This window comes from Myotis lucifugus, unplaced genomic scaffold (assembly GCF_000147115.1).
Source record: "Myotis lucifugus unplaced genomic scaffold, Myoluc2.0 scaffold_22, whole genome shotgun sequence".
NCBI classification, from domain to species: Eukaryota; Metazoa; Chordata; class Mammalia; order Chiroptera; family Vespertilionidae; genus Myotis; species Myotis lucifugus.
The window spans coordinates 4,452,426-4,476,547 of NW_005871070.1; the positions used below are offsets into that span (position 1 = coordinate 4,452,426).

General features: G+C 36.9%; 1 protein-coding gene across 1 annotated transcript in view; it reads right to left on the reverse strand.

Annotated features, from left to right (window-relative positions):
- Positions 1–2,975: 2,975 nt before the first annotated feature.
- Positions 2,976–24,122, reverse strand: part of SRP54 (signal recognition particle 54) — a 46,300-nt gene continuing 25,153 nt past the window's right edge. Inside the window, exons 5-16 of the mRNA XM_006085838.2 lie at positions 21,834–21,938; positions 19,880–19,946; positions 19,741–19,798; positions 17,127–17,277; positions 15,926–16,074; positions 15,503–15,603; positions 14,908–14,994; positions 14,365–14,438; positions 14,039–14,147; positions 8,899–9,069; positions 4,294–4,389; positions 2,976–3,486 (exon numbers count right to left, since the gene is read on the reverse strand). Of these exons, the coding sequence (XP_006085900.1) occupies positions 3,395–3,486; positions 4,294–4,389; positions 8,899–9,069; positions 14,039–14,147; positions 14,365–14,438; positions 14,908–14,994; positions 15,503–15,603; positions 15,926–16,074; positions 17,127–17,277; positions 19,741–19,798; positions 19,880–19,946; positions 21,834–21,938 (1,260 nt within the window). The 3' untranslated portion in view covers positions 2,976–3,394. The remainder of the gene's footprint in view (positions 3,487–4,293; positions 4,390–8,898; positions 9,070–14,038; positions 14,148–14,364; positions 14,439–14,907; positions 14,995–15,502; positions 15,604–15,925; positions 16,075–17,126; positions 17,278–19,740; positions 19,799–19,879; positions 19,947–21,833; positions 21,939–24,122) is intronic.

A 24,122-nucleotide genomic window follows, 5' to 3' on the forward strand; every position in this document is an offset into this window, starting at 1 on the left:
AGTTTTTAGCTGGTGAAAGTAACTTTGTGGGATATAAAATCTTTACCAAGTAAACACAAAAAATCAGTTGCATTCTTTATGTAATTATTTTTTTTGAGTTCACAAATGACACTTAAAAATATATTTGTATTGATTTCAGAGAGGAAAGGAGAGGGAGAGAGAGATAGAAACATCGATGATGAGAAAGAATCACTGATTGGCTGCCTCCTGCACACCTCCTACTGGGGATTGAGCCTGCAACCCGGGCATGTGCCCTTGACCAGAATTAAACCCAGGACCCTTCAGTCTACAGGCCAATGCTCTATCCATTGACCCAAACAGGCTAGAACTATGTAATTATTTTTTAAAAATACTTTGACTTATGCCTGGCCAGAATGGCTCAGTGGTTGAACATTGTCCTAAGAAACAGGTTATGGTTCAATTCCCCATCAGGGCACATGCTCAGGTTGCGGGCTGGATCCCCAGTGGGGAGCATGCAGGAGGCAGCTGATCAATGACTCTCTCTCATCATTGATGATTCTATCTCTCTCCCTTCCTCTCTGAAATCAATAAAAATATATTAAAAAAAATTTGACTTATGAGACCTTAAAACACCTGAGTCATAAAAAATTAGTACTATAAAGACTAGTTATTTCTTTCACTCTCTCCTACTATCATTAACCAGTCCTTTGATCCTAGTTCAAAATACACTACTACACTACATCTACTATCTTCATGATGTCAATAATAAATAGGCATAATAATTATTCTAGCATTTTAAAACAATTCCATAACTTATTTAAAAGCCATTGTTCTAGCCCTGGCTGGGTGGCTCAATTGGTTGGAGTGTTGTCTCATACACCAAAAAGGTTTCGGGATCAATTCCTGGTCGGGGCAAATACGAGAGGCAACTGATGGATGTTTCTCTCTTTCTCTCCCTCTCTCTTTAAAATCAATAAAAACATATATATCTCAGGTAAGGGTTTAAAAACAAAACCAAACCCATGTTCTAAATGAACTGTGCGGCAATCCAAAGTAACCAGCAGCTGGATCAAACTTGTTATGGTCTCATTATTTGTAATATACAGCAGTGACAGCCTAATATTTGCAACTAGAGGCCCGGTTCACGAAATCGGACACAGGTGGGGTCCCTCAGGGTGGCCTGTGGGGATCGGGCCAAAACCTGTCCAACGTGGCCTGCTGCTTCTGTCTGCCGCTCCCTTTCATCCTGGCCCCCACTGTGCCTGCCAAGGGCTCGCGCCCAGTCAGTCCCAATCAGGAGAGGCTCGCATCGCTGTAGCAGTGCTTGCCAGCTGTGAGCCCTGCGTCTGGCGCCCATCCTGAGAGGGGTGGGGGTGGGGGGCTGGGACACGATCAGCCCTCTGGGCATGTGGGTGGGTGGTGGGATGCCCTTGCTGGCCCGGGATCCAGATTCATCCCGCTGATGTTCGCGCCAGTTGTCAGGAGCCACCTGGTGGCTGTTTTTATATAGTTTCTTCCTTGCAGAGTATCTAGGGAGGGGAAGCAGCTGCAGTGCCTGAGGCCAACTTCCAGAAGGTCAGCGGTGCTGTCAGGATCGTGCTGACGGTGCCAGTCCATCAGTGCCTGGCCTGTTCTCCAGAGATTGGACCTGCAGGACTACTGAGGGAGTGAGTGGCTGCCGCCAGGCTGGTGGTCCAGGCTATGGGAACGCACTGACCACCAGGGACAGCTCCTGTGTTGTGTCTTCCCCCTGGTGGTCAGTGCACATCATAGTGAAGAGTCGACTGGTTGGGTCTTTGGGTTGACCAGTTGCTTAGGCTTTTATATATAGAGACTAGGGCCCCAGTGCACAAATTTGTGCACCTTGAAAGGAACTGTGGGCCGCGAGGCTGCGGTAGTAGGCACAGGGGTGGGTCTCAGCCCATCCTCTGCTTCCCCCACCGACCCCTCCTGCTGTAGACCCTGGTCCCATCTGCCGGCAGCCCTACTCCCGCCACCGCCGCTTCCACGCTGACAGTGCTTGCCTGCTCGTGCTCACACCGCTGATGGCGCGGAGTGATTGGTGCTGGTGCCAGCAGCAGGTGCAAGCAGGGCCGGCGCTGGCAGCAGGTGTGAGTGGCGGCTGCTGCCTGATTGCCCCCAGGAGCAGGGGGAGGTGGAGAAGCCCTCAGGGGCGATCAGGGCCGGCAGCCGCTGCTCGCACCCATGGTGCCGAGTGATTAGGAATGGCGCCGGGCACCAGTAGTGGGTGTGAGCAGCAGCTCTGGCACTGGCTGCGGGTGTGAGCTGGGTCAGCGCTGGCAGTGGGTGTGAGTGGAGCCAGCACTGGGTGGGACCGTGGCACTTGGGAGCAAAGAATTTTCAGTAACCATCAGAGGCTTGTAACCATCAGAGGCTTGCCCCGATGACAGTGACCGGCACCCCGCCTTGGTCTGGCGCCCCCGCTCACTTGCTCCACTATTCCACCATGGCCAATGCCTGCCATGACCCGCACACACCCCTTGGTGGTCAGCGCATGTCATACCAACTGGTTGTTCAGTTGTTCCACTGTTTGGTCTATTTGCATATTAGCCTTTTATTATATAGGATTCTTTTCCATTAGAAGGTCTATACATTAGCTATTGTCATCTAAGTATATCAATTTCTTCAAGCTCACTTTTGGTATGTAAGAAACAAAATTGGCTTTTCAAAAATATCAAATATTGCAATTAAGGCTTCAAAAATATGAGATAAAAAAGCAAGTTATATACAAAACATTATATTATAAATTGTAACCACATTCACAATTTAAATTTAAATGGCAGCGGTAAGATTTTCTATGGCAAAATTATCTTAATTTTTCTAAATTAAACAAAAATTTCTAGTACTAATGATTATGACATTCTACCATATTTCCCATTAAAGGTATACTTCCAACGATAGCTTTAAATGACATAGAGATATTGATTTTTCTGTCTGTCTAATGTGATGCACTGATAATTTTAAAGCATAAAGAAAGTTAACAGACCCTTAACTTATAACAACTTTGAAGTTTATTTTATAGCACTTTTATTGAGAAATTATGTAACTACTGACCAGGACTGTTTACAAATGTAATGCTTGGCCTTTGAAACAATTAAAAACTCAAGTACTAAAATTTTACATCATGATTTGTTTAACTTAAGTGTTATGATGGTAAAAACTGACAGAAGAAAATCTAAAGCAAAATATGATTTCCACAAAAATCACATATTCCTCCCTGATATCAAAGGGAAGGAGGAAAGAAGGAAGGAAGGAAGAAGAAAAGGAGGGGGGGGGGGAACGATGAGAAGAGAAAAGAAAAAGGGCAAGACAGGCAAGAAAAATACTTTTTCCCCATTTGCAAAAAGAGGAAACTCTGAGGTTTCAGCAAATAATGTAATCAGCTGAGTCAGTTTATATTAAGGCATCTTCTTTACATATTGTTGAATCCCATCATGCCTTTCATATTGCCAGCAGCACCCTGTTGAAATTGCCTCATCATTGACTGAAGTCCTGCCATACCACCTAGAGAGAAAGTAAAATCAGATAATTATTAAGTAGACCTTGAAACATTTGTTACTTTTGCCTAATAAGTACTTTAATTCCCTAAAAATATACTGGGTTTTGACTGCAATTTGGTCATCAGCCTTAAAGAACATATCAATTCAAACTTTGTATATTCACCAGTATCCTTATCTATAAAAGAGAATGAAGAATCTATCTCATCAAGTGGTGAGAAATAAGTAATAACTGAAAAACCTTAGAAATGAGTGTCTGTTATACAGTAAGAAGTAAAAAATATAAACAAAAAAATTTAATTTCTGGGAAGTCCAAAAGAGTCTTACTGTAAATTGTAATCAATTTGGGAAGGCAGAAAGTTATTTCATAGGACTTACAGAAAGAATTAACCTTTTATTGCCTGACCAGTGTGGCTCAGAGGTTGTGCGCTGACCTATAAACCAGGAGGTCATGGTTCAATTCCCGGTCAGGGCACATATGAGTTGTGGGCTCAATCCCCAGTGGGGGGCGTGCAGGAGGCAGCCAATCAATGATTCTCTCACATTATTGATGTTTCTATCCCTCTCCCCCTCTCTCTGAAATCTATAAAAACATAAAAAAAGATGATTAAATAGCTTGCTCAAATATCACACAGATGGCAGCAGAGAAGTGAATAAAACTTCAGCTTACATAGGCACTATTAACTACTCAACTTAGAATTCAGATGGTCATTTTCCTAAAATCACATATCTGTTGAACAGATTTTCACAATATCACCAACAGAAGGCTTATTAAAACTCAACCCTTAACAACTGACAATAACTTTGTATTTACCCATGTGATGAAGAACTCTTGGATCCATCATTTTGGCCATTTGTTGATTCAATTTTGCCATCTGTGACTGGCTTACATTCTTAGACATGTCACCACCTGAAAATAAAAAAGGTTTTGAGTCAATATAGAATGTAATACAATCAGGATATCATAGAGAGTTTAATAAATTGAGTAAATAAAAAGAAAAAAAATCACCTATAATCTTATCACTCTAACACAATCATCTCTCTCTCTCTCTCTCTCTCTCTCTCTCTCTCTCTCTATATATATATATATATATATATATATATATATTCCCTTCTAATTTTTATCTCAATTACATATATACCTTTGAGAAAGTGTAAGTGAAATTCTATATTAAATATTTAAGAAACTTTCTTCAGGGCTAAGATTTTTCTTAATACTTTTAGTTATACCTGTGAGCCACTATAAGCAAAACTATCCAGTGGCTATTAATATAAGCTATTTTTAGAGTGATATGGGAGAATGCTGAACAAAAAACTGTGTTTTTAGGTAGGGATTAATCGGGAAAGAGTCTGGATGCTGATAAATGAATATGAAAGACTGAGTCTGAGAGAACCTGAAATTTTTTATATATCTAAGAAACTATTAAAAATAACAAGAAGCTTCAGAGAATAGTAAGACAAATAACCCAACTCCATTTATCAATGAATTGCCACACACACAGTCAAAACTCCACAGGAAAAGCAGCAGCCAATGAAAGAGAAACACTCTGAGGCAGGATAAGAGGTTTCCTTTAGAGCAAGCATGTCCAACTCATGGCCGACAATGAATATTTTTGCGGCCCAGCCAATATAATGGTAAGAAACGTTTTAATAAAAATTTCGTAACTTAATTTTTACAATATCCTGTTATACATAATTATTAATAACGAACTACAATGCTTGCTAATGACTGATTACTATAATCGTGTTGTATTCATTTCCGTTACGCGCCTTACTCGCAGGCGCACCATTTCTCTCCACTAATACTAGCAGCGAATATTTTAGCAGCCAATTGGTGTGCGCAACAGGAAATATTTCGCTTTTGGAGAATAAGAAAAATAGATTTATTTGCGTTACACTTATTAATTTGTGCAGTTATTCAGTGTCTGGTAGGTTAACGTTCAAGAAAAAATATTAATTTTTATTAAAATGTTCTATTATTTTATGTTAATGATTACTCATTTATTTCAGCCCTTTGTATTTAGCATGTCTCTATTGAAATAAACCTATGTTTATGAAAATTGAAGCTTTTGTTTTTTTGCGGCCCACATAAACTTAAACCTTGTTTATTTGGCCCGTGTTAGCCTTTGAGTTTGACATGCTTGCTTTAGAGAATAGCTGCTGTGTTTAAGAGACAGAAAGCAAAAGGGATCAATGCAACAGCATTGAATAAATAAAACTGCTTCAGCAAATTTACTTCATAGGAGCATTTAGGAAAATGAAAACCAAAGCTGCCCCTGATTCTCTCATCAAAGCTGGCTAATCTGAGTAAATTATATGAACTAAGATCTATGAATAAAAGAGATGTTTTTATAAAACATAATAAAATCTGTGAAAAATAATTAAATCTATGCAAGATGTAAATTCTATGTTCATTTTGTGATTTGTCAGAAGAGTCTGTTCTTCAGGGTTTAAAACTTATGGTGTGACAAGGATGTGCCCCATATCCAATGCCCATTTCATCTTGGCTTTGCCTTTACTGAGTAATCAATGCTTAGATAAGAGCTGGTTGATGGATCTGCAGTAGTTCTATCAACAACAATCAGGGTTTAGGAAAGATGTTAAACTGACACGTGTTTATTAATCACTATCTGAAATAGCATGTGATGTTAGGAATTATAACCAATTTTAAACATGTTTGTCTAACTTTTTTCCCTTGGCACAAAAGAGAATCTAGGGCTCTAGCCAGTTTGGCTCCATGGAGAGAGTGTCAGCCTACAGACTGAAGGGCCCAGGGTTCGATTCCAGTCAAGGGTACATGCCTGGGGTTGTGGGTTGATCCCCTGTGGGGGGTGTGCAGGAGGCAGCCAATCAATGATTCTCTCTCATCACTAATGTTTTTATCTCTTTCTCCCTCTCCCTTCCTCTCTGAAATCAATGAAAAAAATATTTTTTTTAAAAAAGAGAATCTAGGATATAGCAAGCAAAGAAAATAAGAAAAGTGTCAAAGAAAAAGGTGATAAGAACTTCTATAAATACTCATTTTTTAAGAAAGCTATTCAATGGTCCGATTCATCTTTGGAGTGTGCCTAATTAATATTTTTTGAGCCCTAGCTGGTTTTGCTCAGTGGACAGAGCGTCGGCCTGCAGACTGAAGGGTCCCAGGTTCGATTTTGATTAAGGGCACATGCCCAGGTAGTGGGCTTGATCCCCAGTAGGGGGTGTGCAGGAGGCAGACAATCAATGATTCTCTCTCATCATTGATGTTTCTGTCTCTCTTTCCCTCTCCCTTCCTCTCTGAAATCAATAAAAATATATTTAAAAGTATTTTTTGAAAGAATAAACTCACTTTAATAGTGTTTATAATATAGAAAAAAATCGAGAGGGCTGGGACAGTTAATTAACTCTTTGGAAAAACAAACTTATTATTTTCTTTAATATATTTTATTGATTTTTTACAGAGAGGAAGGGAGAGGGATAGAGAGTTAGAATCATCGATGAGAGAGAAACATCAATCATTTGCCTCCTGCACCCCCGCCACTGGGGATGTGCCCGCAACCCAGGTACATGCCCTTGACCGGAATCGAACCCGGGACCCTTGAGTCCGCAGGCCGACGCTCTATCCACTGAGCCAAACTGGCTACGGCCAAACTTATTTTTTTTAACTTTATACAATACACAGCAAAATAAATTTCAGATGGAACAAAAAGTAAAACCTAACATTTAAGTAAAAACAAAATGAGTAGAAGAAAATATAGCTGACTACTGTTGCATCAACATGGAGAAAACTTTTATGTGCATAAAAGAAATAAAAGAAAATGATAAATAGCCTTGACTACATTAAAAATGAAAATTGTTCATTTAAAAATGTAAATAGCCCTAGCCGGTTTGTCGACCTGCAGACTGAAGGGTCCTGGGTTCGATTTGAGTCAAGGGCACATGTACCTCCATTGTAGGCTCCTCCTCCCTGGCCTGGGCCCTGGTCGGGGCATGTGCAGGAGGCAACCAATCAATGTGTTCCTCTCACATGGATATTTCTCTCTGTCTTTCTCTCTCTCTTTCACTCTCTCTAAAAATTACTGGAAAAATATCCTTGGGTGAGGATTAATACACACACACACACACACACACACACACACATCCCTTGCTGATTTTGCTCAGTGGTTAGAGTGGTGGCCTGCACTGAAGGGTCATGGGTTGGATTCCAGTCAAGGGCACATGCCTCAATTGCAGGCTTGATCTCCAGCATGGTCAGGGAACCCTGCGGGAGGCAACCAATCGATGTGATCCATGTTTCTCTCTTTCTCTCTCCCCTTCCCTTCCACTCTCTCTAAAAATCAATGGAGCCCTAGCCGGTTTGGTCACTGGATAGAGCATCGGCCTGGGGACTGAAGGGTCCCAGGTTCGATTCCGGTCAAGGGCATGTACCTTGGTTGCAGGCACATCCCCAGTAGGGGGTGTGCAGGAGGCAGCTGATCAATGCTTCTCTCTCATCGATATTTCTAGCTCTCTATCCCTCTCCCTTCCTCTCTGAAATCAATAAAATATATTTTTAAAAAATCAGTGGAAAAAATATCCTCGGGAGAGGATTAACAAAAAAAAATATATGTATATAAATATATATTAAAGACAAATAAAAAACTGGGAAAATATTTGCAGACATAAACCAAGGATTTTAAAGAGTTATTACAAAGCAATAACAACAAAAAAAAAGAAATAACAGCTATCCTAAGAGGTGATTCACAAAGGAAATTCAAACCAGTAAATGCACAGATAAGTTAAGCTTTATTAGTAATCTAAAAAACATATATTGAAAAACATTTGACCACTAAATTGGAAATATATAATTATTACAAAATTTATTCAGCATCTACTGTTTCTAATCAAACAAACAAAAATCCCTTGGCTCTTGGAAGATGGCACAGAAACTGATACAAAAGCTGATATTGATAGAGAAGATGAATCAGCCTAAATATCCAACAAAGAAGCATTGCATTAAACAAAGATATATGCTCAATTGGAATAGTATGCAGTGGTTAAAAAGTTATATTTTGAAGAAAATTTGACAATATGGAAAACAGTCACAATGTATCAAAAGAAAACACAAGTTATATCAAATATTATTTGGAATAGGACCCATGAAATTCTCTGGGGAGTAAAGGTAATGGGTATTTTAAAATTTTATCTTATATTCTCTACATTTTCTTTAATATATATTACATTTCAAAAAATAAGTTCATTAAGTTTAAAAAAATCTGAGTGTTTATTACCTTAAATATGAAAACAGATAAATCAGAAATCACATTATGAACCTAGAAATACTTAAATATAATACGAAATTTAGCAATGTATTTTCTAATACTGGCAGTATTCCTGGCTTTAATTTTTACTTTCTTTCCTTTCAGTGTGTTAACTAAAATGATGAGCTTATTTTCCTTACCTTTGAAAAGTCCTTTGATACCTCCCATCTTTTTTACCATTTGTGCAAATTTGGTATATTGTGTCAAAAGTTCTTGAACGTCTCTCGTTGACACACCTGATCCTCTTGCTACTCTCTGGATTCTTCCTGGTTGCTTACTAAAAACCTTGGCACCATCTGTACTGTCAAGTTCTGCAGGCAAGGAAGGGTCAATCACTTTCACTTACATACCATTAACTTTCATTATCAAAGCAGTTATATGCAAATATCTTACACACATAAAAATAATTATAATGGACAAACCACAACCAGATTTAACAAATGTTATCAGCCCTGTTTACCTGATTATTAAAAGTTAAACATGGAATATATTACAAAGAAATTTATATTCATAAGCTATATAAAAAACAAAAAACTAATATGTACTTACCCTACAGTTTAAGTAAAATAGAACATTCTGAAAACCTTTGAAATGCATGTCCATCCTTTCCATATCTCATATCTAACTGCTCCTCAGAGCATGTATCAGTGCTAAAAGGTATATTTCAAAAAAGAACAAAAGTGCTCACCTTAGCTCTAAATGCCATTAACCTTTAAGTCATAAATTTAGGCATATAAGCAAGCAAAAGTAGGTAGATCTACCTATATTAACAGAATAATTGTTATATTTTCTATTATTAAGTAATTACTACTAGTATTTTAATCCTTTCTGTAACATAAAGAATGAGTTAATTTGCTTCAGTGTTTTGATAACTCTTAGAATATGAGGCACATTTCTTCTGGTATTAGTTGCATAAAATCTCAGAAATGAAATGGCCTTTAATCAAAATTTCTATTATGACTGCATTCTCTCTACAACATCCCCCAATAAGTGGTCATCTAGCCTCGGCCTTGATATCCCCAGGAGAGATAACCCACTATCTAACATAAGGCAATCTATACCATTCTATTATTTATGTAATTATAGAGAATCTTTTTACACATTAAAATGAAATATATTTTCCTGGTATTTCTTCCCATTTGCATAAATGTCTCCTCAGCAGGCACAAAGAATAAGTCTTTCAAATATTTGAGAGCCACGTGTGACCTATGAATTTTCGCTAGGTAACAAATATCCAACTCTTTAGAACTCCATTTATCATCCTGATTTTCTAAATACAACTTCTAATTTGTCTATGCCCTCTAAGCATTCTGTCCAGAAGTAAACTGAAATCCAGATGAAGTCTGATTACCAATACAATACAATATTAAATTGTCACATAATAAGCTTATAGTACCTTAAAACTTCTAAATCAATTTCATAAATGCAGATTTTAAGCCACAACTTCACTATTAAATATTTAGGAAATGTGTATCATATTTCTTTCAAGAGCTCAAACAGAGTGAGAGAAAGAAGATAAGCTAATAACAGCACATCATGGTAAGCAATATGATAGAGTTAAGCAAATAGCAGAAGGAGACATAATTTAAAGAAGAAAGGAAGTCAGGAAGAGTCCATGTGGTGGTTTCTCTTTAACTGAGTAGTCCTGAAGGACAAGTATGAGGTAAGTACAGAAGAGAAAGAAGAAGGGGACATTCTAGGAAGTAGAACATAGATTCCTACGGTAATAACTATGTGTAGAAGAAATCAAGCGTGGGTAAGAGCTGAGAGATTTAATAAGTTGTAAAAGTAAGGTAAGGGCAAGTTATAACAGAACTTGTATGCCAAGCTTAGGAGTTTGAAATTCATCATGAAGACAATAAAGAAAAATTGAAAGATTTGAGCCCAGAACTACTATGTTTAGAAAGACCATTCTGTGGCAGTGAGGAAGAAAGATTGAAAAGAGGAGTGAAAAAATAGAAAGGGAAATGTTAGGAAGGCTAATGTAGTTATGAAGGGGATATAGAGGCAAAGAAAACAGGGAATATATGAGAAATATTTAGGAAGTAGAACTCACTAAAATCTAAGGTGATGTTAAGGTTTCTCTATTCCACTTGAAGTGGTAAAACATTGATACAAGTAGCCGTGGTAAGTTAAATACGTATGTACATTGTAATACTTAGAGCAGTCACTAAGAAAATATTCAGAGATATACTCAATAACACCGTAGGTAATTTAAATAATGTTCAAATAACCCATAGGCACATAGAAAAAAGAAAGCAGAAGAACAAAATCAGAGGGAAAAAACAGAATTAGAAATAAATCTTAATATATAAACAATATATCAGTTAAAAGAGATCATCAGAATGTATTAAAAGATAAACCACCCAATTACATGCTGTTGATATAAAACTCACTTTAAATATGACACCCTGGAGGGACCTGGAGTACTATGCTAAGTGAAATAAGCCAGTCAGAGAAAGACAAGTATCACATGATCTCGCTCATATGTAGAATATAAAGAACAAAATAAACTGATGAACTAAACAGATCTAGAGACATAGAAACATGGAAAAGACTGATGAAGCTCAGAGGGAAGGCGGAGGTGAATGGATGGTAGGAAGAGATTAACCAAAGAACTTATATGTATACTAGAGGCCCGATGCACGAAATTCGTGCTGGGGGTGGGGGGTCCCTCAGCCCGACCTGCACCCTCTCCAATCCGAGAGCCCTCAGGGGTTGTCCTACTGATGGCTTGGGCCCGCTACCCTTGGTTCTCTGCTCTCTGCGGGGCCTGCCTGCTCCTCACCACGGCGATGGGCAAGCAGGCCCTGCTGGGTGCTGTCTTCGGGCGCGCTTGCCTGCTCCCGGGTTGCCACAGCGATGGCCAAAAAGGACCTTCTGGGTGCTGCGTGTGGGCTGCGCTTGCCTGCTCATGGGCCGCGCTTGTCTGCTCATGGGCCGCGCTTGCCTGCTCGCGGGTCACTGCGGCGATGGCCAAGTAGGCCCTGCTGGCCTCAGACACTCCAGAGGCGGCAGAGCAGCGAGGCTTGATCCTCTACTGGAGTGGGCGGATCCTGCCTCCCTGCTTGGTCCCTGTGACCTCTGGCTGGGCCGACAGGCCCAAACATTCCAGTGGTGGGTCTGAGGGGACTGGGCACCACCATCTTTGTGCCAGAGTGACGGTTAATTTGCATATTCCTCTTTTATTAGATAGGATATACATAACCCAAGGACACAGACAAGTATGGTGAAACCCTGGGGCGGAGGGGGGGGTGGTGGGAGTGGGCTAGAAAGAGTCAATGGGGAAAAAAAGAGGACATCTGTAATACTTCCAACAATAAAGATATATTTTAAAAAATTTGATATAGGTAAGTTAAAAATAAAAAGATGGATCCAGCCAGCATGGCTCAGTGGTTGAGGGTTGATCTATGAACCAGGAGGTCATAGTTTGATTTCCCATCAGGGCACATATCTGGGTTGCAGGCTTGATCCCCAGTAGAGGGCATGCAGGAGGCAGCCGATCAATGATTCTCTCTCATCATTGATGTTTCTATCTCTCTCTCTCCCTTCTTCTCTGAAATCAATAAAAAAATATTTTTTTAAAAAGTAAAAGGATGAAAAAAGATACACAATGCAAACAACTAATTAAAAAAAACACTGAAGCCTGGCCGGTGTGGCTCAGTTGGTTGAGCCTTGTCCCATGCACCCAGAGGCAGCTGGTTCGATTCCTGGACAAGGCACAAGCCCAGGTTGTGGCCCAATCCCCAGTAGGGGGCAGCCAATTGATGGTTCTCTCTCATCAATGTTTCTATCTCCCTTCCTTTCTCTCTCTGAAATCAATAAAAACATATTAAAAAAAAGTTGAAGAGGTTGCATTAATATCAAAGTAGATTCAGAACAAAAGAGGACATTACATACATAATGGTAAAAGGGTCATTCACATAAAAATTCTAAATCTGTATACACCCAACAAAAAAGCTTCAAAATATATAAAGCAAAACTGACATAATTGAAAAGAGAAAAGTTAGGCATTTTAATACCTCTATCTTCACAATCAGTACAACCATTAAACCAAAAATCAGCGAGGATATAAATCTAAGTTGACCCATTTCTAGTTTGGGTGACTGAGGAGATAGATAGAAGTGTCACTCACCAAGGGAGAAGCACTACATTTTGGATCTGATTTGCCTCAGAAAACTTTCAAACATGAAAACAAAGATGTCCATCATTTAGTGAGCACCTAAAGAGAAGGTGATCCAGAGTGTAGACTCTTGAGCCAAGAATGATTGAGTTTGAAGCCCACCTTCTCCACTCCAGCTAGTGATTTTGAGGAAATTATTCAACCTCCCTGCATCTCAGTTTCCTAATCTGTAAAAGCTAGATAACAATGGATTTTGACTCCAGAATTGTCCCTTAAGATTTGTCGTGAAAATTAAGTGGTTTAATAATATATGTTAAGTCCTCAGGACAGTGCCTAAGGACAATGCCTAGGACAGAGTAAAGTACTCTAGATATGGCTGCAATTATTAATTCTATATGCAAAACTTCTTGCAGTGTTGAAGATAAGAGATAAGAAAGACAGAATCTTATTTAAATTACTATGAAAGCCTAGAGCTTAGGAAAGAGGTAGAGACAAAAAAAAAAGCATGTATTTCTTTGTAAATGAGGTCAGAGGTCAAGTGGTAAAGAGCCTTAAAAAAGGGTATGTATGATACACATGCTGGATTGAATCAGAAAGGGTGCTTAAAAACTAGTATAAAGATAAAGGGGTCTTGGGACTAGAAATGCTAATGGAATGAGAACTGGATAAAAGACCTGAAATATAGAAGGCAGTGATATTAAAGGATTAGAGAGATAGAGCAATGTACTTCATCTAAGAAGACTGAAAAATGAACAATCAGTTTCAGAGCAAAATAAGTTTGTAAACATTGCTTAAACTATCCCTCCCTCATAAATATCATTTCACGTTAGCATACTAGAGATCTGAAGAGACTTATAAATACACTTATTAGTTTCTTTTAAACCTGGCCTTCCACCAAATTTATTTGACTACAGAGCTCCCCTTTTAAGTTCTTTCTACCAACATCATGAAGAACTAGTGTTGTTTCCATGGAACTAGACCTTTTTCTCAATGATGAAGTCTATCTACTAATCATTAACCTCTGAGTAAGAGCTTTCAAACAAATACAAATCTACCTAACAAAAGCCTGCAGTCTCAATTTTTCTCCATCTTGTCCACAAGACCACAGTGAAACTCTCAACTTGCTGATATGCAGAACAAGTAATCTACCAACTTACCTTGATCATTCATACTATCCATTATCGTCATTAATTTCTTTAGCCTTGCCATTGACTCCTGTTCATTTCCTTTGCTCATAAAATCTGTTCCAAAACCAGGGATCATCCCCTAAAACAGATATATTTAAACATAAAATCAATAACAGCTTGAGATGAATTATTCCGAATGTTGACATTTAATTATTGGCTTTAACATTGATACTAAGTTTTTAAAAAGTATATATTTTTACCCAAATATTAAAAATAATTAAAGCAAGTACATCTGTTCTTAGAAATTTCAATGAAAAACAAAACAAGTTAGAAAAAAACTTTTTAGGATAACTAACCAAGATTTGACTGAAGGGGCCCATTTTCATAATATTTTGAAATTGTTCATACATGTCTCGCAACGTAAATTGACCTGAAATACAATGTGAGTCAGATATATTAGAGAATGTACATTTCATTTCATAAAACTAATATTTTCTTTCATTATGGGTTCATCTTGAAGCACACTTACAAAATATCCAATCAATAAATAGTCACTGAGCAGTTATGTGCAAGATAATAGAATGAATTCAATAGAGAATATACAGATACACAGATCCTATCCTAGAGAAGCTTACATTCTATCAGAGAAAATGGAATAAAAAAATACACAAGACACTTGCAAACAAGGCAGATAAACTATACCCACTAGGATGACTAAAATTAAATTGCTCAGATGTCTGAAATTTAAAATGATTTGCATATAAATCATCTAAAAAAAAACATTTTAGGAACTGGCTTTAGTAATAGACTTATCATTTCAAACAAATAAATACTAGTTTTATTAAAAAGCAAGCAATAGAAGATATTCTGAGATAAAATGCTTTTGGCTCCTTATATACCATGTTTCAACTTCTCTATAAGTGCTTCATTGTCATCCAACTTCAACTCGTTGACTTTATCTATCAGTCCTTCAATGTCACCCATACCTATAATATGTAAAAAAGTAAAATTAACAACTAATAGCATACCTTACTTTACATTACACAAAATACATGCACATACATAATAACCCTGTGAGAGGCAGGTCTGTTATTTCTATTTCACTTTATAGGTGCGAAAACTGAAGCTAGACAGGTTAAGTGACAAAGCAGGGATGCCAACCCAGGGTTTTATTCCAAATTCCATGCTCTCTATAACAGCTGGAGACATTATAAAAGTTTTATTGCCATTTTCACTGCTATTAGTACAACCACGTATTTTTGTATTGTGCTCTATAACTTTTCCAAAAAACTTGCCATCTAATAGCTCATGTTAACACTCTAACCACAGGAAGCAAATAACCACCATCCCTATTTGACAGGTAAGGAAGATAAATCATAGAAGGATATGATTTTCCTGAACTAGTAAGTGAGTGGGCAGAATTAAAACCCTAATCTGTCCTAAAGATCCATGCTATTTCTTGGAGAATTCTGTGTATTCTACCATCATACATACCAAGAAGTTTGCTGATGAAAGGCTGTGTTTTAAAAGGTTCAAAGTCATCTATATGTTCCCCTGTACCAATGAAAATAATCGGACTTTTTGTGGCAGCAACTCTGCAAAAAGAAAACATAAAAGGAAAACAAATTTCTTGCATATTTCAAAGCTAATTAGACAGAAGAACATAGCTAAAATTTCTTTTAACTAGTTAAAACAAAACTATGTATCAGAGGGACTCCAAAATTTTGTTTCTATTTAAACTTCTTTCATAGACCATATTAGGTCCACTATTGGACTATATTTTAAATAATCAATAAGAAATCTGTAAATACGCACACGTGCTCATGCACGCATACACACAGACACACAAACACACACACAGACACACACACACCATATAAGCCTAAGACACAGCACAAGAGCATCAATGATACTTACGCACTGAGTGCACCACCTCCTTTTGCGTGGCCATCAAGTTTTGTCACTATAACTGAGGCTACATCTACTTTATCTTTAAAAGCCTTAGCCTGGGCTTCACAGGCCTGCCCAATGGAGGCATCCATCACATAAACAATGTTATCAGGTTGCTAGAAAATTTAAATAGAAAAGATACATATTTTTCCTGATCTTTAGCAATTTCATCATTAGAAGCTATATAAAATATTTATTATAAGTAATTATTCATCCAATCAATAAATATTTATTGAGGGAGTACTATATATTAGGCACTATTAGGTCCTAAGACAAAGAGATGAATAAGAAAATCCTTGTCCTAGTGCAACTTACATTCTAGTCAGAGGAGACTGATAATTAAATAGGTATACAACAAGTAAAATGGGATAGAAAATATCAGTTTTGAGGTGAGGGAAACTTCTTTAGGTAGGGTAATCAGGGAAGGCCTCTCTAGAGGTAACATTTGGGCCAAGCCCTGAATAAACAGAAAAAAGTTATACAAAGATCTGGAAGAATAACACTGTAGGCAAAGAAGAGCAAAAGTAAATCAGAGAAAAAGAAAAGGTAGAAGAGTGTACATGGGAACCAAATTGAATAAAATATAGGTGAGGCTATTTCTCTTCGCTGTGCTTAACTAGGTCAAAATATTTGCATAGCTAAAAAGAAACTTATTATAATGTACCAGTAAGCAAAGAATTATAGCCTCCACCCAGTGGCAAAACATGGGTTTATAATATGTGCTACAGGTTACCTATAAACTGCTGCTTCTTTCCAAATTACTTCCATCAAAATTCTAAAGAGAAACTAAGTGATGATTAATATTTTTAAGTGCTTCACTTTGAACATTCTAAAGTAAATGTTTCTAACTTAATGTAAGTATTTACAGAAAGGAAATGCAACAGTTATTAAAGGTTCATTCCTGAATTTTTTTGTTTGTCTTCTCATACACACTTATATAAGATGAATGAGATAGGAAATTATTTTTCTGATACTTGCTCATGAAAATTTCATACTTAATAGAGAAGATAAAAAATTATTTTCATACAGATAGAGGTACCCAAAACAAAAATAAAGTACTTGGAACCTGTCTTATAGGCAAAAAATAATTTATACAGATCATAAACTCAATCAGGGTTTACAATTAACTTAACCAAAGACTTCATAATATTAAACTGAAGCTACTTACTATAGCATTAGCAACTTGAAGCATTTCTTCAAACAAAGAGTCTTCTTGTTTATGACGGCCACTTGTATCAACAATAATAATTTCAAAATTTTCATTTTTGAATTTCTCCACTCCTTCAGAGGCAATGATAACAGGATCCATTTCTGTATAGCTATTTAACATGTACAATGATTTAACAACCACAACACCAAAACTTCCTTTAATCTATTATAGAAAGGTCATAATGATCTCAATTTCAATTTAGAAGAATAAAATCTAGTAAGTATTATATATAGCAATTTGATACATGATCAGCATAAAGCGGTATCCAATTTCCCAATTACAAAATCCTGTATGATTCTGCTGTATGTCTTTCTTGAATAAATTGTGTTTCCTTCAACTTTTAAAAATACAGTAATTGAATTTATGTTACCTAGTATTTCACACATGCTTTTCCATTTAATACCCTTTTGGGTATTTACAAAAACCATTAAATGTTCCTGTAAAGTATGACTTTTAGGCTATAAGCATTCTATCAGATAGCTATGTCATCGTTTATTAATAAATGTCTTATTGTTGGTCATTTAAGGTTTTTCTAATTTCTTGGTATTAAAAATATAGTCAATGAGAAACACATTAATGTTGCTTCTTTGAAATTGTTATGATCCACCTCTATAGGTTGACCTTAAATAAATTGGTCTGACCGTTTAGACTTTTGATTTTTAAAACAAAAGTGTCCTCCACAACATTTAATTTCATTCCTATTGCACTACATTTTTACAATCTTCAAAAATGTTTCACTTTGAAAATAAAAAAATGAGATCAAATTTTAATTTGTATTCTCTTGATGAGTGGCAACTTTTTATACAGATCAATACTGTCAAATGAAAAGACATAATCTAAAAAAAGTGTTTTCCCCTAAAATAACAACACAAATTAGGTAGGAAATACACTTAATAAGAGTATGTGTGAACCCTAACCGGTTTGGCTCAGTGGATAGAGCATCAGCCTGCAGACTGAAGGGTCCCAGGTTCGATTCCGGTCAAGGGCATGTATCTTGGTTGAGGGCACATCCCCAGTAGGGGGAGTGCAGGAGGCAGCTGATTGATGTTTCTCTCTCATCGATGTTTCTAACTCTCTATCCCCCTCCCTTCCCCTCTGTAAAAAATCAATAAAATATATTTAAAAAAAAAAGAGTATGTGTGAGATTTAAATGAAGAAAATTACTAGTTATGGATATAAAAATCTTTTTTAACAAAAAAGATATAGCAGATTCCTAAATGGAACTATACAAATATAGTAAAGATGTCAGTTCTCCCCTAAATTAACTGATTTCAATGTAGTTCCAATAAAAATCTTGGGGTGATTTTTCATTTTGAAATTTAATAAAGAATTCTAAAATTTATCCAGAGAAATTAGCTGGTTAGAATAGGCAAGAAAATGTTGATAAAGAAAATACAGATTAGTTACTACCAGATATATGATCATATATGTTCATAAGGAAAGTGCTTAATAATATACATACATACATACAAAGGAATACAATGATGTCATAAAAAAGAATTATCTTAAACAGTATATTGTCTGCTACAGAATTATTAAGATCCCATTTTCTTAGAATTTGTTTTAATGAAGTATTACATAGAAAAGTCACACAAATGATCAACTCAATGAATTTTCGCAAAGCAAACACACCAAGATCAAGAAATAACATAACTAGCACCTCCCTCCCTCCCAGTAATAATCACTATCTTGTCAGAAGATCCCATTTTTAATCAACTCTATAGTGGCATATTTACATACAATAAAATGCACTATTTTAAATGTTCATTTTGATTAATTTGACAAATTTACATAACTCATATAATCACTACCACAGCAATCGAGGTACAAAGCACTGTAAGAGTCTATTTTAATTTAAAATGATCTATCTATCTGTCCATCTATCCATCCATCCACCCATCCATCTATCTACCTACTTATCTATCTATATCTGTGTGTTCATTTGATTTGTAAAGATATTGAAATCAAGCATAGATGGACATGCTAAAAACTGTTAAGTGGGAAGTGAAACTATTAGTGATTTCACTTCTTTAATTTAAAACTTCTAATTAAAATAATGTGTTTGTTTAAAAAGATAGAACAAATAACATAACAGTTCTGTATCTACCACCTCCCCCACCAAATACTATATATAAATTTAACATTGCAGATATAGTTCAACTGAGCTACCCAACCAGGCAGATCATCAAACTTTTTAAAATGATGTACTAAAGCAACAGACAGTATGGAATTCACCACTGTGTGTTTAAACGAGGAGTGCTTTAGACAGATCTTAAAAGAAACAACAGGAATAGAGAGAAGCAGAAGGAGTTCAGAAAGTATGCAAAGGCAGGATGATAAGCATGCAAAGCAGAATTAAAAACTAAACAATTTCTACTCTATCAGGTTGAACCAGAAGAGTTATGTTAATAGTAATAAAAGTTACCAACTTATTAATTATATTCCCACTTTGTTCCTGAAAGAATTTAAACTTATAAGTATATATTAGTATATATTAAAATGTGACTAGATAACATAAAATAAAGAGACAAGATGAGGCACTTGAGTATCAAAATAAAAAACAAAAACCCACCTTCCATAGAATGGAATTCTTGCTTTGGTAGCATTCTGTTTTAGTTGGTCAAAAGCCCCTACGAGATAAAGAGTTAATGAATTCTCAAACTTAAAAATAAAAATTACAGGAAACAAAATTTTAAATTTCAACACATTACCTGCTCTGAATGTGTCTGCACATATCAAACAGGTCTTCCAACCTTTCCTCTGGTAATAATAAGCTAACTGGTAAAGGAAGATTAAAAAATATGTAATATCAATAAAAATACATTATTATATACAGAATTTTTGCTGTTTATCCTTGTTATTTACTTAAGGAATTAAGTAAAACTACCCATATTCTCCTGAGTAATATTATTAAATTTTTGAATACAGTAACTTTCCTAAAGAGTTTAAATTCTGCCATATAGTCACATTCAAAGGAGATAAGATGATCAAGCAACCAATGACTGTAGTAAAAATTTTTAATTACTATTAGTGTCCATAAAGTAAAAATAGTAACATAATCTTCTAAGAAATAATCTTTTGTTTTTTTCCTAGGCTTTAACATAGTTGAAGCTTGTGAAACTAAAGGTGGTAACAAAGTTGAGGCACCCAATTCTGGAGGAAAGTGTGGTATAATAAATTAAAAATTAGCATAAGAATATCTATCTATCTATCTATCTATCTATCTATCTATCTATCTATCTATCTATCTATATATATATATATAAGCAATCGAACGATTGGTCGCTATGACACACACTGACCACCATCGGGCCTGCGGGGATCAGGCCGAAACTGGCTATCCGACATCTCCTGAGGGGTCCCAGATTGTGGGAGGGCACAGGCCAGGCCAAGGGACCCCACTGTGCATGAATCCGTGTACCAGGCCTCTAGTTTAAAATAAAGATCTATATTATGCTGATGTGACACTGTGAATAGGAGAGTCTTGAGCCTTAGGAGATAAGGTAAACTTTCCTTTTTTTCCTCTAAAAAATCATATACTCGCCTCCTTAAAGGACAGGAAGTCTTATTGGTAAAAGAAATAACATATATAGAAAGTAGAGGCCCAGTACATGAAATTCATGCACTGAAGGGGTCCCTCAGCCTGGCCTGTGCCCTCACAGTCTTGGACCCCTAGGTCCTCACCATCAGCCTGCTTGCTGCTCCTTACCGCTCAGCTTGCTGCTCCTTAGCACTGCCACAGAGGTGGGAGAGGCTCCAGCCACCACTGCTGTGCTCGCCAGCCGTGAGCCGGGCTTCTGGCTGAGTGGCACTCCCCCTGTGGGAGCACACTGACCACCAGGGGGCAGCTCCTGCATTGAGTATCTTCCCCCTGGTGGTCAGTGCGCATCATAGTGACCAGTCGTTCCTCTATTCGGTCTATTTGCATATTAGGCTTTTTAAAAATATATATATATATTTTATTGATTTTTTTACAGAAAGGAAGGGAGAAGGAAAGAGAGTTAGAAACATCGATGAGAGAGAAGCATTGATCAGCTGCCTCCTGCACACCCCCTACCGGGATGTGCCTGCAACCAAGGTACATGCCCTTGACTGGAATCGAACCTGGGACCCTTAAGTCCGCAGGCCAACGCTCTATCCACTGAGCCAAACCAGTCAGGGCGCATATTAGGCTTTTATTATATAGGATCTGTCATTTTTACAAAAAGCAATCACAAGTGCCCTGGCTGGATAGAGCATCAGCCTGTGGCCTGAAGGGTCCAGGGTTCGATTCTGGTCAAGGGTACATGCCTGGGTTACGGGCTTGATCCCCATTGGGGGGCATGAAGGAGGTGGTCGATCAATGATCTCTCTCATCATTTATGTTTCTACCTCTCTCTCCCTCTCCCTTCCTCTCTGAAATCAATAAAAAAAAAAAAAAAAAATATATATATATATATATATATATATATATATATATATATATATATTAAAAAAGCAATCACAAGAGAAACTATGGGTTTACTTTTTCTTATCCTACAAAAAGCTATTACAAATATATAATAGATACATCAAGTAACACAAATCTGAAAAGCAACAATATTATAAAGCCTGATTTAACATAAAACTTGATTTTTATAAACCTATCTTTTCTATAACTTTATTTTAAAATTAATTATAATTTACCTTTGAACATGTGGTAGTTTTACCACTCCCTTGCAATCCAACAAACATTATCACATTCTGTTTTCCTTTAGTAGGTGTCCATGCTTTAACTCCAGGGTCTACAAGCTACATTCCAAAAATAAAATCAGGTTAACATATGCTTACATTCAAAGCATCTCTCCCCAAAACTTTTAAATTGTAAAAATAATTTAAGGACATTTGTATAAAAGGAAACCATTATTCTACCATTTTAATACAACTCTATTTCCCTTTGTACACACATAGTGAAATTTAAGAACTTAAAATAATGTATTGTGAAGTCATAAGCAAGCCTATACTGCCAAACCAATTCAGAGTAAGGATCTCAAAACAGTTTTTAGGACAAAGTAGAATGTGAGACTGAGTTTGAGCCAAAGGAGCAATCCACACCAGCACTGCAGAAATATGAAAATATATATATAGGCCACATATGAATTTTTAAATTTCTAATAGTGACATTTAAAAAAGCAAAAACAATATTAATTTTAATATTTTATTTAACCCAATACACCCAAAATATTAACATTTCAACATGTGGTCTATACTGAAAAACTAAGATATTTTATATTCCCTTTTTCTATGGTAGGTCTTCAAATTTGGCAAGTGTTTCATACTTACAGTACATCTCAATTTGGACTAGCCATATTACAAAAGTGCTCAATAACCACAGGTGGCAAATGGCTACACTATTGAGACAGCACCTATCTTTACATTCAATTTGACAAACGTTGATATATGAGCAAAATTATAAATTACATGTGAAAGACGTTCCAAGACAGTCAAATGTCAAATTTTCCAACACCAAAGATCTACTGTTCTATAAATTAATTATATTTAGAGGGTTAGTAAAAAATAATGTGGAAAATTAAGGTTCATACATGAATAGTCCCCAAACTAACAAGCATGAGGTATTTTTAAAGTTCATTGAAAAAAAAAATTCATTTGCAAGTCAGTTGTTTGGAGCTTAAAACATGGATCTCCGTCCTATATAATAAAAGCCTAATATGAGCCTAACTGGTTTGGATCAGTGGATGGAGCGTCGGCCTGCGGACTGAAGGGTCCCAGGTTCGATTCCAGTCAAGGGCATGTACCTTGGCTGTAGGCACATCCCCAGTGGGGAGTGTGCAGGAGGCAGCTGATCGATGTTTCTCTCTCATCAATGTTTCTAACTCTCTATCCCTCTCCATTCCTCTCTGTAAAAAATCAATAAAATATATATTTTTTTAAAAAGCCTAATATGCTAAGTGTCTGGTCGTCTGTTCAACCAATCAAAGTGTAATATGCTAAGGCCGCTCAACTGCTCGCTATGACGTGCACTGACCACCAGGGGGCAGATGCTCCAACTGGTAGGTTAGCTTGCTGCTGGGGTCCGGCCAATCAGGACTGAGTGAGAGGGGCCAGAGATGCCCTAGAGCCCTCCCTCGGTCCCTCCCGGGCTGGCCAACCTCTCACGTCCCTCTCCGGCCCCGATAGTGCACTGGTGGGGTCCCTTGGCCTGGCCTGCGCCCTCTCGCAATCTGGGCTGAGGAACCCCATCCCTGAGTGCATGAATTTCGTGCACCAGGCCTCTAGTATAATAATAAAAACATAATAGTAATTAATGTCCTAGATCAGAAATTGGCAAACTACTGTATGTGTATAAAAAGTTTAATGAAACATTACCACACCCATTCACTTACTGCTTTTGTGCTACAACAGCAGAGCTGAGTAGTTGCAACAGAAACCATATGGCCCACGAAGCCTAAACTATTTAGTCCTTAAGAGTAAGTTTGCCGAACTCATGCTAAAGGATACCATAAAAGTCACATAATCCATATTATACTTGAATTTGGAGGAAAGCCACGTTGTAGAGAAAGGAGGAAAAGAATACACATTTGCCTAGCCTTATTAAGCGAACTTATGAAATAGGCAAAATCTATCTTAAATATAAATCCACTCCTTTTAGAAAACTGATGCTATCTTACATTTACCTCCATTCTCTATATCTCATGGCCGAATGAGCTCTCTATGAACCTACTATTTGGAACATATGCATTTTACTGAATTATTATTTTATAAATCTATTCTTCCAGCTGCACTCTACAATAATAGTATGGAAATTTTTAGTCTCAGGACTCCTTTATAATCATAGTTTGTAAAGGTTAGTGCAATGTAGAATATGAAACCCTCTTAACTTTCATACTCTATTACAGCGACTTTCAACCTTTTTCATCTCATGACACACATAAACTAATTACTAAAATTCTGTGGCATACCAAAATATATACTGTA